Source organism: Struthio camelus, chromosome 1, assembly GCF_040807025.1.
Source record: "Struthio camelus isolate bStrCam1 chromosome 1, bStrCam1.hap1, whole genome shotgun sequence".
Taxonomy (NCBI): Eukaryota; Metazoa; Chordata; class Aves; order Struthioniformes; family Struthionidae; genus Struthio; species Struthio camelus.
The window spans coordinates 67,424,905-67,443,861 of NC_090942.1; the positions used below are offsets into that span (position 1 = coordinate 67,424,905).

Consider the following 18,957-nt stretch of genomic DNA (forward strand, 5'->3'; position numbering starts at 1 on the left):
GCTCTGGTTGGAGGTACAAAGTTTGAAGCGTAGTAGTTAGTTCATCACCTCTTAATTTCTAGGCAGCAGATTTCTGTTTTCCTTATGCATTTTGTTGAACTCGCCAACAATCGACCTGAACCTGTTACAGGGCTTCATTAGTCAAAGGAAAGATATTACAAATAAACCCTTTCTCAGCCTGATTAGACAGCCAAATGTAGAAAATTTAAATTTAGAAAATTTCCCTTGATATTTCTCCACATTGTTGTAGATGCTCAAGCTGTATCTTTCGTTCCTTGTATCTATCGTGTGCCCTGGAAGATTTATGACTTACCTCAAGCAATCTCATGGGTCACGTATTGCCTAATAGACCTTAACAAGTAATTTTAAGTATGGAAGCATGCACTGGGGAAATTTTCTCATGGAGTCAGTCAGATGTATTCTTAAAGCACTGCCAATCAGTAACAGTAAATTTGAAAGAAAATACCAAGTAATTGCTGCTTGCCTAAAGGATGATCTGCAGCTCAATTTTAAGGTGAAGACCTTTTACTTTAAAGGACCAGGGTTTGGGGAATAAAGGCAACAACATGCCCGTCTGTTATCAAGGCAAACTCTTTTTTTTAGAAAACAAAACACAGTTAGCATTCAACCAAGGCAATATAACTAGAAACAAAAAAAATATATATTTTCTCCACCTGGGAAGGAAGAAGCAGTGAACTCACTATCATTTCAAGAGCAATTGAACTTTTATATCCTACTTCTGGATCTAGTGTTCTAATTAAGGTCATCTACTTGTGGTCTCTTTTGAGCATATTTTAAGGTAAAATAGTATACCAAAGTAGTACTTCTTTTTATGACACATATTTTCTTGTGCACGTTGCTTTTTGCATTATGATCAGTACTATTTTAAGTTTAAATTGGAAACAACAGAAGAGTAAATGTGATTTACAACATCACAGACTGTGTATAAAACTAATGGATACTTCAAATATGTCTACATTAGCATTTTAGTTAAGGTCGAGATTGCACTTTTGAAGTGAACCTCTGATTGTCTTATGTACCATGCTTTGGTTAGCATCACGAAGATGTCATGAAATGCATGGACTACAGTCTTCTCATGTGAAACTGAAGTGCAAGAGGCACTTCAGCCACTAAGGAGCATTAGGACTAGTGCTAGTCTGAAATAAAATTCCAAAATACAACATAGGTCAGGTAGGCCTTCTCTAAATGCCTATTTCCCAGAGCCTTGAGTTAAAAGATTTGGGTTCCTTGGGTTCCTTTTACAAGCAGAGAAACACTTCAGTCCTGCAGAACAGGCTAAGTAGGTAGCTCTACATAGCTAGGCAGTAGCTCTAAACAGAATTGTGGTTGAAATCTCATCTTCCTCCATCCCTGGGTCGTTTAACTTCATACTGTGGGAAGGCTCCTCCATCTGGTAGAAATCAGAGTCCAAACCCATTTTCCTCAAGCAGGGACCTATATCTAGAATTGGGAAGAATGAGTTGAGTGTACTATTTTAAAATATGCCCAGAAGAAACCACAAACGTATAGCCTTACTTCAGAAAACTAGCTGATGAAGTCAGAGAGACGAGTTTGATACCCAGCAGGCCTAAGACAGAGTTCGTATCCGTTATGTCCCCCACAGAGGAGTGTGCTGAGACTGCCCAGTTCTAAGACAAAATCAGGAGGGGGCAGAAAGGAACATAATGCCAGAAGAGGCTAGAGAAAGGAGGGAGGGGAATCCTGGATTCTGCTCCCAAGATGATTTCTGTTCCTTGGCTGATTTAATATTACAAATGCATAAACCAAAGCCTAGACCCCTACAGAATCTTCACATTTAGTAGTATGGTATCTAGCAGACTAATGGCAGGAGTTTGGGATCCAGACATCCATCTACAAACCACTAGCTTCTTAGCGAATGCTCTATTCCATACATAACGATGCTTTTGATAGTGGAGATCTCCTACACTGAGCAAACACAGATATGCTGTGATCTGATATTGAAATTCGTGGTGAATTCTCTTGATGAGATCTTGATAGTGATGAGACAATCATTAAAGCAAACAAACAAACCAACAAACCAACCAACCAACCCAGCCTAAACAGTAAGGGTAACTACCAATTAGAAGACTTACCAGGGCACATGATGGCTCCTTCATAATTTTAAGACTTTAAATCAGGACAGAAGGTCATTTGAAAAATACACTGTAACACAAAGTGCAACAGTTTGAGGTAGATAAAAATATTCATGCGTATCCTGCTTATGACACCGGAGTGTTATGTTTTTGAGATAGAAACAGCAAACAGCAACACAGGCACAGGGGCAGACACCAAATGCATCCTGGTTTATCACATCAGCCAGGCCTGATGGGGCTTACCGTCATCTCAGTTACTTGGTGCATCGAGCCAAGGAGGCAGAGGGCGAGAGTGTGCGGGACGAAACAGTCACAATCGTAAGGACCCTTCCTGTTGTTCATTAGAGACACCAAAGCTCCCTGCAATATTTTTTTTCTTTTTTTCTTTTTTTAAAGCAAAGACAAGTTCAAAGTATTCTATTTACCAAAGGCAGGCACGAAATTCCTCTCATGTCAGGAAGCTCACACAAGGCCAAGAACAATTCTGTGGTAACAAGGCAGTGCGAATCAGGCTCTTGGGGAGATCCAGACTAGAGGATACTATGCCTAGCGCTTACTTACCTATTCTTTTATTTGATAATTTCTGAACAATTCACTACCAAGTAGAAATGTCTGTGCTTATTAAACCTGCTGATATAAAGGAATTAGGTAGGCATGGTGATGATGGACTTCCAGCAGAGTCTGAGTTTTAGAACTGTGTTTTCTTTATAATAAAGCGCATTTTAGGGAAAATTCTGTTCTTTTTCATGTCCATGTAGAAGGCTTTGCATGTATTTCACCTCAGGAAAATGGCTTGGGCACAGAGTTAATCACAGGAGGGGGGAAAAAACCCCCACAAAAATTAGTAGAAATTTGTGTAAATGGAGGAGGAAGCATTACCTTCTGTGGTTTGTAAGTATTTCAAAAACTAATTCATTTACTGTGTTTGCAAAGGGAGTAAAAAGTAGAAACCAAAAAACTTCTTGCACTCAGCTCCTTCCAGAGAGGTATTAATTAATAATAGATTAATTTTTCCATTTTGTTCAGAAGTCGTTTTTGTAACATTGTCCCTTCCTGCAGAAGAATACAAAGAATAAATCAGATACAAAACAGGTTTACTGTGTACGTAGGATGATGGTTCTGCAGATGGTTCTGTCTGTTGAACGATACTTATAAAAGGAGTAGCTGCAGTTTAAATGGTACTCCCACAGACAGGATGTGTGTTTTGCTAGTGAACACATTTAAAGAATCAAAGTTGAATGTCTCTATGGTTATGATCCAGTTAAATACTGGATCATTTTTGCCTCACAGCACCACTTTAGTTTAGTATACAAGAACTTGCTTAGACAGAGCAACTGCTCAATGTGTTGTTTTATCCTTTTGTTCAGAGAAGTGCTTGAGTAACAGTAAAGATATGGGGCTACACTGAAAAAACATTGATTTCTTCGTGGGCTTTTCTACGGTGCTTGCAATGTGGAAGCCAATCTGTTTCAAAAATACTTTCGTAACACCCTGGTCAGGTGACAGAACATTATTATTCCCATTAGAGAAATTTGGTTCTAAATTGTGAAGGATTACAGTAACTCTGTGTTTTGTCTTCCCAATTTGAGATGCCCCAAACCTTAATCTTCAGGGTATACAGCATTACATATAGCTCATGGCATTTCATATAGGCCTTCGTATATTCAGAATATATCCTCCACTGATTTAGTGGTACCTGTGAGTAGCCAGCACTTCAGCAAATTCAATAACAGAGTTCCAAGACAAATAGGTCCTTACAGTCACTTACACAATTAAAAAATACATGTTAAAGAGTTCATCAGTGTGGAAAGTAAATAACAGACAAAAAAGTTAGCCAGCAATACTTATTTAATGATGCTTTTATTTTACAGGATACAAATTTTTTGTTTGTTTGTTTTAAGTACTCAACAGAAATTAAAGTGCTTAATTTTTACAGTTCTCCAACTCCCACCTTATGACCAAATATACATATATTACAGAAAATATATACAATATCTGCAAATATTTTACATTCATATATTTTTTGACCATAAAAATTACCACTTACATTTGCACAACTTACAATGGCATTTAAATTTCACGCTTTTAATATTCTTCAGTTTATTGAAAAAACAGAACAAATTTACACCTCTTCAAAATATCAGGTTTTTTTTACAAGCAAAAAATGTTTCCTCAAATTAAAACCAGAAATAATGCTTTCATAATGAAGGGGAATTACAGTGCATAGCCTACAATTCTGATGTCACAAACTATATCTGATCCAGCTCCCACTACAATTAAAGTATTAATCTTCCTTGAGGGCTGCCGAATGGAGAATATACGAGTAGAAAATACGAAATTTCTATTGCAAATTCCCTGTATGTAATAAATTTGCCTTTCTTAATACTACTAGGGCACATCCATGCAAAAATGCTTTGACACAGTTCCCCCCTTTTCTGTATATATTCACCATAAATAGTTAATGAATCTACAAGGATGAACTATAAACTGAAGTAGGTTGGTGTTACTCACTGGCTGAAAACATGTTTTATTCATAGAAATCTGCTTGAAGGTTTTAATAGAGAAAAACCACAGTCTACATTCACTTGTGCTAGGAAAAGGAAGGGATGAAAGCGAACTGCCATGCATAAGTTTGGGGATAAATTTAATCAAGAGGTTTTACAGAAAGCAGATTGAATGCCTTACTGAATTTTAGCTTATTTTTTAAATTAGTTGGAAATAGTAAACATACTAGAAAAGTAAGTCCGCTTTGCTTGATTTTTTTTACTCCTGAAAAGTATACTCGACATTGTCAATACAGATTACATTTTAAATGCATCACAGTGTATTTTTGATTGTAAAATACTGCCATACTGCCCAAAACAGGTCATCTGCATATTATAGTAGTTTAAAAAATAGATACGTGTGCATTAAGTTACCATTATGTTCTATTACAGGAGAAAGATTTAGGGAACAATTTGACTAGCAGACTGAAAGTCCTATCCAAAGAATATACTTCGCTACAGTCCTATGGGTCAGAACCAGCTAGGTAAATTCCTCATATCAGTAGGGCACAGACTGGAGGAAAAAACAACTCCATACATTTTTTAGTTTTCAGATACAACAGTACACTACAGGCGAAGACTGACCTCGTATCCCTAGTAGATTTATTTGAAGGACAGTCAACAAATTATTTCTCTCCTCCAGTCATTTGTTTTCAGATGGTGTATTTCCAGCTGTTTACACTCACTCACTCCTTCATCCCTTATGTCCAACTGAAACTTGTCCAAAGTTCAGCTGAGCACTGTGATTCCAGATGAGACACGGTAAGTCAGCTGCTCTTAATTTAGAGAAATCTTGATTTTCTGCAAATGTCTTTACATAATATAAGGCAGACCCTACATGAATTTAAATCACAAATTCATGCAGCTATAGTAGCTCTAACAGGGCTATGCCAATTTACACCAGCTCAAGACCTCTTAAATATTTTTTTTATGGAGAAAACTCCTTTTTATTGCTTGGAATTACTTATACATGGAATGTTTGTTTTTCTTGAAAGTTTTTCCTTTAATACAAGAAACTCCCAAAACTGAAGTCTCAAAGAAAAAACTGGGCTATTGCCTCTGAAATTCTCTCTTTGTTCATCTCATTTATCCTGGTCTTGAAATGAAAAGCTGACCAGCTTTCATACCAGCTATGTGGTTGCAACTAGAAAAACAACAACACTCCAAGAACCTGTCAAACGTTTCTGCATCTTTTCCACTGATATAAACATATATATACATGTGCATATATAGATATGTGTGTATGTATATATGTATGCATATATTTTTTTTTCCTGACTCCACTTGGAACTCTTTAGACCATATCTATTCTATAACCTCTTCTAAAGCTTATGCATGTGGTGGTGGTTTGTCCTACATTTAATGAGTGCATCACTTTCATGCATTTTTTTAGAAACAATACAAAAAGAAAAAATCCCCTGTCCTATAAAAGGAATTTAGAATCTTCAAAGAGATATATAAAGCACGTTGAGATGTTTCTGTATAAAATGGGGCCACTATGTTTTACATGTTTTTAAAGTAGTTTAATATTTACTCCAAACAGAAGAGAGTATTTTCTGTTCTCAATATTTATTTTGCACACCAAAAAATGAAATATCTTTTGGAATAAGCAGAACTACTCAAAGTAAAGTGGTTTGAAACTACTAGAGGCTAGAGATTTTACAGCAGTTTCTCAAGCCAAGCAGGAGTACATGATATGAGAAAAGAATTTTTAGAAGATGTGGAAGAATGGTACAGACATGCTGATGTCATGTTATACTATTTTTCTACTATAAGAAAAAAATATTAAGTCATATTGAAATATATATTAATATGTTTCAAACAAATGTCATGGTAAAATTAAGCCGTTGTCCTGTTTGAACATGTACAAAAACGCACAAAATTAAGTTTGATCAGCTTTAAATTGCACAAAAGACAGTGATCATTTTTTAAAGTGAGAAACAAGCATTTCTTGAACGCAGGAATCATGAGGCTTTAATAATACAGCAGAGCTATTCACGTACGTTCGTATATTATGAATGAATGCTCAGTTATAGTTCATTCCCTACACACCCATCCTTATGCTAGTTAAATTAATGCTTTCTTTACAGTTTAACAGCTGAAATGGGAACAACATCATATACCATGTTAGAACTATGATTTTCATCCACCACTTTAGTAATGATAATTAAGCCACAGCAGCTATTGCTTTGAACTTATCCCTCTGCAGTCATAATTTAAAATTTAAAAGTTTTGGATCCTGTATGTGGGTTAGTCCGTGGAGAACGGAGTAAAACATTTAGAGGAGTGGTTAAATCTAGAAGCAACTTCTCCATCTTCTGTATTTCCTTTAAAATTGGTGGTACACCAAAATACACAAGAACCGTACATTTGAGTGTCGTTACATTCTGACTCAGAGGAAAACAATTCTGAGCGTACAATCAATTATGAGAACATGAAATAAGTCTCACTAGGGTAGATAAAATACCCCACTATATAAACTTCAACGGCTCAAAGCAAACATGAGGCTAACGTCCAAAAAAGTAACTCCTAATGCTAGCTTTATTCCAAACTGTTTATGCCCACCTACAGGGCTTCACTTGGGAGGTGTTGAAACCATTCAAGCAGCCTCAGATTCTGCTCAGTACCACTACAGCAATAAGGCAGCCCAAAAGTTGCTGCTTTTTAGTTTTCCTTAATCATTTAGCTGGAATAAGTCTTCCTACTTGGCTCGGAAGGAAGTTTGCAGGATCTTAGAAAACATAATGTGCTACATGATTGCAATCACTCCATCATATTATTTTGAGTGTAGCTCAATCCATCTTATTTAAGGTCTTCCTTAAGGCAACTTATCCCCTTACACTGAACAACTTGAATGTGGGAAGCAAAGTTATAATATGTTAGGATGTAGTAAGAAGGCCCTGCAGAGCCCACAAGTGTATTTAAGACATACCCACTTTCAGGAGATAGCCATGGAAAGATAATACAGCCATAGACGTAACATTCTTGCTTACCTGAATGTTACCCCATCCCTAACCAAAGCGTACACAAGACATGCCAAAACAGCTGGGGAGACCCGGATGAAGATTTGTTTGCACCCAGCAGCACGAATCTATAACTAAAGGTAAATATAACTTGCTGTAGAAGTAATTTATACTCAGAGAATTACAGAAGAGCTTGCACATCAGATAACATTAAAATAATACCAAACTGGGATACCTGCAGAATAATCTAGACACATGGAATTCCCAGGGAAGAATTCAGAACTGACGTGCACAATGTCAGCTGTAGAGTTCCTACTCTACAGGGCCATGCTCTGATATTACCAACACTAGTGTAAAGCTTTGAAGTCTAAAGGCCATGGCAGATTTTGAATTTGTGCTGAGTGAGAGCAAAACTCAGCCCGCTAACATTAAGTTGCATGGAATCTGTAGGAGAGAATGGTAGACTCTTTACACTCATGTATGTACAACACTAAAAATGGAGGTGACTGCTCAATAAAATGGAGGTGACTGCTCAATAAAAGGAATAACTTTACAAGCGTCACAGGGTAAAGTGGGAGTTTAGTCAATACTTTGTTTTGAAATCTCGTTATAAAAAGGGTCCAGTCTAAGTCTGCCCTAGTGTTACTCACAAAACTGGACTTCACCTAAGCTGTTTAGCTTGAGATGTTCTAAAATCAGTTATATTTATATTTGAGAAGTAAGATTGCTGAATATTCTCATGAAGAGTTGATTGTAGAAGTTAAATATTTTCCTTCCTTTGAGGAGTCAGAAAAGAAAAGATGGAAACAATTTCAATGATCTATCTGATAGTCAATCACTACCTCTGTATTTACTGTATTTCATCCAAGGATGTTACAGTGAAAATTCTCAACTGGGGAGGTCATTTGCCTCTACATATAAAAAGCCTAATAGGAATGAAAGTTCACAGTGGACTTATACCATAAGGCCCACAAGTCCTTATTCCCAGAAGTAGAATGCAAATAAGGTCTATTAATGCAACTTGAGATTTGCAGGCTCAGACTTCATACCAGGATTCATATAAAACAGGCTCCATACTACAACAGTAATCCTTGGAAAATTTTTGTCATAACTAAGTACTCCAATATCTAGCCTTCTGCAAAAGCTAAAATATTTTTGAAAGTTCAAAATGTTCCAATAATCATTAAAGCAAAAATATATGAACCCAGAAGATTACTAGAATCTGTTCATTTTCTCAAACCACATACTGCTTTTTAGTAATGGACTACTACACTCTTAAAAGATAACAGTGATAAGACACTGAAGAAAAGCAACTACTCTTTTAAATACAACTGGAACTTACTTGTCCATTGCATGCCACTTAAGTTACTGCTATTTTTTTAATGCATAAAAATATTAAGATCATTACCTGTCAGCTATTAAAACAAATCACTGAATAGTATTTGTTAATTTAGGACTCTGTTTAATTTCAAATAGAAAACATGCTTTTTAAATAAATTATTCACTAAGAGGAACCTAGTATCATGAAATCAAAGCAAAAATCAAGAATTCTATATTTTTAATACTGTACATATATTATATATCATTTTCTCATATTTTAGATATTCTAGACTGAAAATCATTAGACTGTGTTCTTGATCAATTGAAACTTTAAAAGCCAATATACCTGTAAAAGTAATTTGCAATACTTTAATTAAAAAAAAAAAATGAATACAACATATGTACAGCTCTGGAATTAGATCTATAAGCTACATACATTAAACCAAACTGTCCCTGTATATTTAACTACAGATCTATTTTGGCAATGTGGAGGTATATCTTTTATCCTGTTGCCAGTCCTAACATGTAAGTAGGAAGCATCAGTGTTTGCATTCTTCATGAAAACAGCAAACTTTAATCAAATAGCAATTGGAATTTTCAAAAAAAAATTTGCATCACGACAAACAAGTAGTACGCTACGGTTAGAAGGTATTTTTAATAGCATTCACATTTTTTAAAAAGTCTCTCAAATGGACCTGTATATCACCTTTATTGACAGAACATAAATATAAGAAAAAGATCTCTAAAAAGACCAGAATTTTTCCCAAACATTTCCCAAACATAAAGTGCTAAGATGTGTATGGTAGTTAGAAGTTTGTTTCTTTCTTTTTTTTTCTTTTTTTTTTTTTTTTTTGATTGAGCAAAGGAAGGTTAACACAAGGAAGGTTAACCACGAATTCAATTGAAATCTTTTAAAATACCATGTGCTCTTGAGCTTCAGCATTCAGATTTTTTAGAAGATTCAGGCTGCTCTTCTAAATTCACTTGCAGTTCATTTTGACATTCTGGTGTCTCACCTTTGACAGCTAAATGGATAACTTTTAGCCATTTCTGTTTCAGTTCCTCATTGTCTGCAGCAAAGCTATGTACAGACTTTGACTGGGTCAGTTTGAAGCTGTGTGGGAGGTCAGCACTTCTTGGAGTGTCATCTACTGTATAGCCCAGAAGTGGAATTGTAGCCAGAGCTTTAACATCCTAAAAAGAAGGGATAGTGCCCAATTAAAAAAAAGAACAAACAAACCAATCTGCCCGCTACCTTTGCTTTACTGTATAGGTTTGTAAAAACTTCTGGTTTTTTTCCTCCATTTCCAAGCTGTTTGACTTCTCTTCCTCAGGTGTCAATGAAAAGTAATTATTAAAATCTTTTCAATTTCCACTTCACATACCTGTGGAGCACCATACATGTACAGCACTAGGGCTTCCTGTTTAGGTATAACACACCATGCTTTCTGCCAGGGCTTTGATTTTTCCATATATTGAAGAAAGCTACATATTACACTGTTTCCAGAGACTTCAGCAGATTCAATCTAGGAGACAGTATAACGCATGAAAAAGACAATAAACATTCCTCAAATAAAGACGAAAAATGCATAAAACAGCAAAGCTGAAATGCAACAGCACTCTTATGAAACCTTGGTTAACATCTGCATAAGAGCAATTAAGAAGATGAAGGACTGGATTTTGGCAGAATATTTATGTATTACATACATTCAGTCGTACATATATGGTCTTAACATATGTGCAATCTGCTCCTTCTTACACCGGTATTTTTAGGTCATATGCTTCTAGATCACTCTAGATCTCATTCTGCCACCACAGATGAACAGTCATTTTCCATAGCTTAGCATCTATAACAATGTCTTATTTCTAAGGTAACCTGATGTTAGGCATTCAAGTGCTACTATCTATCCAACATGACAACTACTCTATTTCATCAGTCAAAATATTATGACAGAATGCAATGCAAATACATTTCTAAGGATAAAATAAGAACGCAATTACTAATTCTAGAGAAAATATTAGGTGAATTGCTTAAAATTGGACGATAGAATGACATGCTACTCAGATTAAATAGCGATCTCGAGAAGAACAGAAAGAACACAAGATGGTTCTGTGTTAAGATTTCCTTGGCATGAATTTTTTTTAAGCAGTGGTGCTGACTGGATGCTGCCACATGACAGCCAACCACTCTGTGGTCATGACATCCGTCATGCAGATGGATGTTTCTAAGAGGCTCCGTTGCTTGCTCCTTCAGCTACCTTAATAAAGATGCCATGCCAAGAAACAACTTTTTGACTGTAAGATATGCTGGTTGAATCCTGCACTCTTTACTCTTTTGCATCTAATATATTAAGCCTTTATCACAAGTTTGAAGGAAAGCTTGCGTTTCAGAGAAGCAAGTGTTTCATATGGTGATTCTTGGTGTCATTGTTTAAACTTTTTGATGGAGTCAAGCCAAGATGGATTATGAACTGTATATGAAATTACAATCTGTATCTTATTTTTTCTGGCTCTTTCTGTCAGTATTCACCTCAAGGGTCAATCTGTCTTTACCGTACCTCCAAGATAAACATAGGTGTACGTGTTCACAGATTTAAGGCATCTTAAAAGGGCCTAACAAGGGAGATTTAAGAAAAGTCAAGGTTGATTGCAATTTAGAGAGGCCTATTTTTCCCCCGATCATAAGAGAAACATGGGTGTCCCAGCTCAGATTGGTCCCTCAAGTTTTTAGGTGTTAAAAGCTTGATGACTTGATGACTTAAAGGGGTACAGTTGTATACACTGATCAAAACAGTATCCTGCTTAGACCCTGCATAGTGAAATTCTCTCCCAATGCCCTCTCTCCAGTCCCCAAGTCTTTAGGTTTTAGTACACGTTTGCAAGAATAATTGATCATAGTAGCAGTGGGTTTTGTTGCTATGCTGGCTTAAGTGTAGAAGGAAAAAAAGGGGATTTATAAGGAACGGTAATATTTTAATCACATTGGCTAATGTAATTGGAAGAAAAGCAAACTAGTTCTAAGGCTTATAATTCCCACTTTAAAAGAAGATTGGAGAAATAAAGTAGTATTATGAAAGAGGAATGGTAAAAAGCAGAATCCATTGCATGGGCTGACCTTGGTCCATTTATCATTCCTATTTACTTCTAGAACGGAAAAATCCTACCATTTTTCATCTATTGATGAGCCAAGACTATTTGCAACAATGCACATTCAGTGTTTTTAAAGTAACGTACCTCCAAGATGCCTTTTTTCTTCTTTTCTTCACTGTCTGTACAACCTGTTATAACATGATAGCAGTCCTTACAGACTTTGTTCAATTTATTGCTGTCATATTCGAGAGAAGCCTTATAATCAGAACATTTCCAGCAAACCACCTTAGAAACAAAAAAGGTAAGCAAGTTTATAAAGAAGAATTTAATTCTGGATATTTATTAATAATATATTCTTTAAATATACAGACCAAGAGAGATAACTGCTTTATGACACTATTATGTCAATAATGACTTAAATGAAAATCATGATTTTCTCAAATTTGTGCCACTGTTTCTTAATTATAAGTGCTTTTTACTATTTAAACTGGTGGAAATTTTGTATCTTACAGAAAATCACATTAGGCTTTCAAATATATCTGTAGGTTAAAGTTAGGAAAAGAATTAGAACATAGCGTATGCCATGATGCAGGAAAAAAATTTTCCAGTTTCTCTAGATGCTAGCCTCAAAAGGTATACTTCCCTTTGTGTTTCCTACATAATCCTAGAAATGTACGATTGACAGATAAAATTTTAATTTCCTCAGAAACGTCCAACTTTTTAACCTGATAATAAAAACTAAATTTACAGCTTCAGAACCTGTTGATTAGTACACAGAATAATTAAGCCAGTGTCAGATCACTGATTTTTCTTTTCACAAAATATGCAAGAAAGCTGAATTGCTAAAAAGTCAGAGAGTTCTTCCGTTAGAATTCTTTTTCCACAGGAACATTATTTCAGGTGAAAGAGATGCCCTGGATGAAAAACATAAGCGTAGCTATTTCAGGAAAGAGAGGTAGACAAGTGGACTTGAACCACTTGAACACCTAAACAAAATTTTGTTGTGGACCAGGGATTTGTAGTACTAATTTAAATCACTACCTTCAAACAGTATCCCTAGAGAATACGAGTTAAGTATCTCCAATTATTAGCTTCTGGAAAGCTGACCTATAACTGACCCAAATTAGTTCCCATGAAACAATCTTTTAAAATTAAAATGGAAGAAAATGTCATGGAACTCAATAGAGGGAAGTAGTCAGGAATTCAAATGGCCAGAAGATAAAAAAGGGAAAGGTAAGTTCTTAAGAATAATGGAGGAATTTTTAAGACAGAAAATCTGAAAAAAACAGATGACAACTGAATTAGCAATAATTCAGAACTTCTGAAAAAGTCTCTAGTGTTGTGCAAAGCACAAAAGCAGAGTTGTGAATGCAGTAAGGAAATAAGTCTTCAGACCATATATCACATTTCATTAGAAAGAAATCATACCAGGTAACCCATGGGATAAAAGTTAAAGCTGGGCTGCACTACCATCTAGTGGAGAAAGGCATAGCTGCTTGGTGGCAAGAAAAGGAAGCACGTTTTCTCTATTTCCATTAACTTCTGAAAACTTGCAAGTGAGATCACTATTTCATGGTCACTTAAAAGTGGCATACATTTTTGTACCATCACACGCTGAAAGCAGCAGTCACGCTCTCACCCCATCCCAGCTCTTTCCCTGATGCTTCACATTTGTTGACACAGCTGCACACTGAGCCCAGATCCAGGTTAACCCAAGACAAAGGTGTGAACCACATGGCTTCATGGACTCCTTGCAAAGAGGAGAGAGGGAGTGACCGAACGGGATCACGGAGCAGCCAGTGCAGTCATGGATAACACTGGCTTATGCTAGTTTGACATGGTCTTGAAACTGTGATGATCAGTAAAGCCAGTCTGAAAACTGTGTAATCTGTCCAGATGTTTGGGACCCTCAGCACAAATGTGCATCTTCCTCTGCTGCAGGTTACTTCCTGATTTACCATAGGTTTTGCCAACCAAACCAGACAGAGGACCCCATTGTGGTTTGCTATACACAGCTCCTACTTTCAGCCATAAGCTCAGCAATAAATTGCAGCATAACAAGCAGCCACCGGAAGGCAACTAGGTGCTTAGACCTGTCTAGGACCTGCTCACCAGCTACAGCAGCAGGGGTTTTGCACTTACATGTCCACATGCTCGACAGTGGTGCCTTCTCCTTGTCAGTGCATTGAAGGGCTCTTTGCACTTCATGCACATGGTTACTTCGTTGTCGCGTATCCACCTTGGTGCTCTCTTCCCAAGCTCAGCGTTCTGGGGGAAGGAGGGAGAGGATAAGAAAAAGAGCCAGTTGTGCAGTACTTTTAATAGAGAAAATAATTATTCTCTTCCTCTGGAAAGGAAATGGCAAAATGCAACTCAAGATGCATTTTGAATTCTATGCAAGAAATAACAAAGAACCCAGTCAGAAACCACTACGCACCACTGAAAGGGTACTCTATTATGCATTTCAGGAAAAAGAGGCTTGTTTATAAGATTTGACATTATGAAGAAAAATACTTACTAACAAGATGACTACTGTGCAATTCCTCTGCTACGAGAATGATGAGCTTGAAAGCGAAGCTCCTGCCAAACTTTTGCAATATGCTCTTTCCAGTTATACAAAAACAAAATGGGTACTAAGAAGCTTACAAAGGTACAACAACAACTTACAGAAACTTCAGTAGGCATGTCTTCATATTCTTTAGCAATAGCATTTCTGAAGGTTTCATTCCTCTGCTGAAAAGCTTCTATAGTGTTCTGAAGCGCCTAAGGAAACAAGGGAGAAATTCCTCAAACATACTACGTTTACAATAGACTGACTACATTCTGACCATTTAGTGATTAACAAAGGGAAGCTACAGCCAGAAAATATCAGTATTACTTTTGGATTGCTTCAGCGAAAAGGCATTTAAAAATAGAGTTAAGAATATAGAATATAGATAAGTTTACCTTTATCCATTCTTCCTTATCTTGTTCAGAACTAAAAGAAACATTTGACACGTTAGTCCAAAGCTAGTTCAGGAAACTTTTATCTCACTATCAACAACTTGTTGCAAAAGCCAAGGTTCTGAAGCAATTCTCATGTATATAAGGTAAAACAATAGTGCACATTAACTGTCCAACTTGGAAATAAAAATAAATAAATAAAAAGCATTACTTCAGGTTTCACAAGTGTGCAACCACTAAGCACTGAATTCAAGTTGAAAGATAAATGTAAATGCACTTAAGAGTAGTAATAATATTTTCACTGTTGAGACACTGTTGAGACAGTGATTTTTGGAGCATAGGTTAGAAAGGAAAGAAGGACATCTATAATTTAGGCACCGGTGCTTTCTTCTTCCCTCATTTCATATACTAAGTTCACATATTGACACCCATTTCTCCCATGCATCTCTTAAAACTTCCCCCTTCCTCAACAGAAATTATTTCCTTATTGCTGTTTTTAGCTGTTTAAATTTGCCTATAGTGGCAAGAAGAGTATCCAACCAAAACAAGGAAAACTCTGCTTTAGTATTTACTATAAACTAAAAAGCAGGATTTTCCGTTTTATGCATTGGGCAGATATGGATGGATCAATGGATCAATAAGTACAGTTGAGGTATTTACAGATAAGATAGAGAAGACAGGGCAAGCATTTTCTATTCTGATCTTGTATGACAGATTTATCTTTAGAATATATCACTAGGACTTCAACATTCAAATCTTCAGGATTATACCACAAGTAACAGTGCTATTTCACTCTACTAGCCAATGCTGGTAACAAATACAGTTTATCTGTAAACTTTAAATCAGGAATATGCAAACTAGCACCACAGTATATCTGGCTCTTTATTCAAATAGGGACACTTACAATGATGTGGAAAAAATTTGACATGCAAAATTTTATTTCTCTGCGGATTGCTAGGAAGGATGTGAAAGCAAGCTCTCACACTATTTCAATAAAAACGCCTCCTCAAATGTTCTTTTGCAATATTACAGCAACTTGCAGTAAAATTATAATCTTAAATACCTGTGTTTCCCCTTCCCATCTGTATAAGAGGCAGGAAAAGCTTGTGAAATACTTCTCCCTACCAACTTACGTAAAAAATAGCTGAGTTGTTAAACGTCATACAAAATCAGCAGTCTCTTAAAGGACTTATCTACCAGCTATTTAAAACCATTAGCTGAAAATGCTCTCAAAATATGTTCCGAAAAATAAATAAATAGAAGTATCCTAGTAAAGAAAACATCAAGGGGAAACTAAACATTACAACAAAGTGAATACAAGCTCATGAATTAAGACCATTAAGGTATAGGTTGCATTAAATACTCATGCATTAACCAAGATTATTCTAGTCCAATTGAATACGATTTAGCTTGGTACTTACGCCTTCAAAATTTTGAATAGACTTAATGCATTCCAAAAAAGTTCATAAAACAAAATCTGAAAACATGTTCTTCTCACACTTAAATGAACTAATGCAATACCCTTTAAAGTACTGATAATTCTGGAAAGTTTACAAAATAAACTTTTTTGTGTGTTTTTCAGACCTTAATGGAAAGCGTTTTCTGCCATGTTCCAAAGTATATATTTATTGTTATATATAATTTCAAATTCAATCATAGCATAGCTAAATTTCTATATGCGGTTATGTTTCTATAGTCACTGCTGTTACTTTCATTAAATATTGTAAACTTTTTCCCCATAAAGGAAAATAGCTTGCAAGCCCTAGTTTATCCCCAAATACATGCTTTCACCACAGAACAGACATCCTCCTGCTTATTTAATCCTTGCCTCTCTGCAATGAAATCTTGACTGCTAAGAACAGGGTCTTTAAGAAGCTCCAGCAGCACAGGTGGAGGTAAAAATGCACCCTACTTTTATTTGAAGTGGGCTGGTCTTGACAGGAAAAGTTGAATCTAGACAACCCAAAAAGAACAACAGGAGGATAACCCAGCAGTGGCAAGAGGATAACAGGATTAATAAGTACAGCAGAAAAGTACCATTCAGAAGAGTGCAAATGCAGGAAAAGGATTCAAGAACTAAAAGAAGAACTTCCTTCCAAGGCGAGGGTGATACCCAGCACCAGGGGAGAAAAGCAGACTAGAAGGAGGCCTGAGGGACAGAGGAAAGCCAGTGCCCTCCTACCACTGTAGACAGCTACGTTCTGTGGACTTAACCCCGCTGGAGTAGGAGGAAGAGCTTTTTTTGTGTGGAGGTGCCCTCAGGTGAACAAAGCCATTTGTACCATGGTAGCTCGGGTCCTACAGGCAGCAGCACTGCCCAAACTAACACACTTAGCTTCCCAGAGCACTTGATTAAAAGCACTTGATTTCGGCCAGATTGCCTTGGCAGCAGCTAGGTACACGGCTTGCAGTTTTCCAGCCAGCTCCACTCACAGCCATCTTAGGTGTTTCTGCAAGGCAACGTGCTACACATTGTAGCTGTATCTTACATTTCAAGAGATTCTATGTCACTAACACATAAATAAATAAATACAAAAACAGTGATAATTTATCCTTTGAAAATAGCAGCCTAGGCTATTTTCAAAGCATTGATATTAAGATGAAACCCATTCTATCTTTCTCAAAGTCTGTTAGTCCAATCTTGTGTGTGTATGTATTTAATCCTCCAAAAACTAGGTAACAGACTTCCCTTACCTGGCCTGCAACTCCAGTGTTCGCTCTTTTCCAGACACTTGAAAAGTGTGTGGATATTCTTCATTATGAGTCTCTATAATCTTCATACCATCTATGCCAACTCGGGTTCGAACTGAGAACTTTGATCCTACCAAGCTGAATTTAGGTACGCAGTAGAGCAACATGTTGTTAAACTGGGGAAGGGGGGAAAAAAAAAAACATATGGCTTTCCATTAACAAAAACACAGATACAGCCACAGTTTCTACTGAGCTGGACAATATCGCAAAGGTAAACTTGGTGGGTGAGAAAGCAGGTTCTGTTCTGCTCAGCTGATAGACAAGAAAACCAAAGCTCAAACGCGGGAGAACTGATTTTTCTTATTTGTTCTTGGGTTTTAGAAATAAAATTAAAGGTCAGTCTCAATGCATATATATATTCTATATATACAGCAGTCTTCCTAATGTTTATTATCAACTGCAGAGTGGAGGTTTTAGTGGATATTTAGATATTAGAGTTGATAATTAGAGTGGATATTTTATAACACTGTAAATCTCTTGTTAAAACATTCTCATGTCTCAATTCTGCAGAAACTATTTGGAACTGCAGAATAAAAACCCTTTTTTTTCAGTGTATACATTGATATTTATCCTGCACCAAAAGCACTTAGTTTTGTAGAAACTGTAACCACTATTATTTGAAGGGGATTATCTTCAATATATTTATTCAAAAAACAACTTATCTTATGTTTTATTTTTATTGAATCCCTCAAAATTAAAGGAAAATTACAAAAGCAGGACATAGATATATTTCTTTATTAAAATTAGTTTTAAGATAATGTTTAAATGTCTACAGCCTCAGCCTAGAAGCAATTATAAAATCAGCTCTATAGAGGTTAACACTTTTTCTCATAATTAACTATTAAAAAGAGAAATTAACTTCATTTAAATCATATGTGATAGAAATACTGTCTAGCCTATTGTCTAGTCTGTATCACAGATACACCACACTTGAACTTGTCACCTGTCATATAAAGTGCATGGCATTTTAATCAGCTATCTAGCTCCATTCAAAGTCTGACTATTCAACCATTTATTATGTTGTCTGAAGCACAAATAATCACAAATTCTGCCTCCACAATTCATTATTAGTAAAGAACTCAGCAGGCCTCTATTAACCAGAAGACATGCAATGCTGAAGGCTCATAAGCAAAAACCCAAACTTGATACTAGCAGTTTTTTAGTATGGGAAGCAATGAACTATATCAAGCCTTTTGTAAGGGAGCTGGAAATAAAAACAAACAAACAAAAATA

At 36.2% G+C, this 18,957-nt stretch overlaps 1 protein-coding gene across 13 annotated transcripts in view; it reads right to left on the reverse strand.

Moving 5' to 3' along the window:
- Window positions 1-9,625: 9,625 nt before the first annotated feature.
- Window positions 9,626-18,957, reverse strand: part of FGD4 (FYVE, RhoGEF and PH domain containing 4) — a 117,952-nt gene continuing 108,620 nt past the window's right edge. For all 13 annotated transcript variants that reach the window (XM_068946363.1, XM_068946388.1, XM_068946374.1 and 10 more), the window contains 7 exons: window positions 17,668-17,840; window positions 14,977-15,007; window positions 14,698-14,793; window positions 14,173-14,298; window positions 12,175-12,315; window positions 10,326-10,466; window positions 9,626-10,134 (listed from right to left, as the gene is read on the reverse strand). In XM_068946363.1, coding sequence (XP_068802464.1) covers window positions 9,877-10,134; window positions 10,326-10,466; window positions 12,175-12,315; window positions 14,173-14,298; window positions 14,698-14,793; window positions 14,977-15,007; window positions 17,668-17,840 — 966 coding nt within the window. In that variant the 3' untranslated portion in view covers window positions 9,626-9,876. The remainder of the gene's footprint in view (window positions 10,135-10,325; window positions 10,467-12,174; window positions 12,316-14,172; window positions 14,299-14,697; window positions 14,794-14,976; window positions 15,008-17,667; window positions 17,841-18,957) is intronic.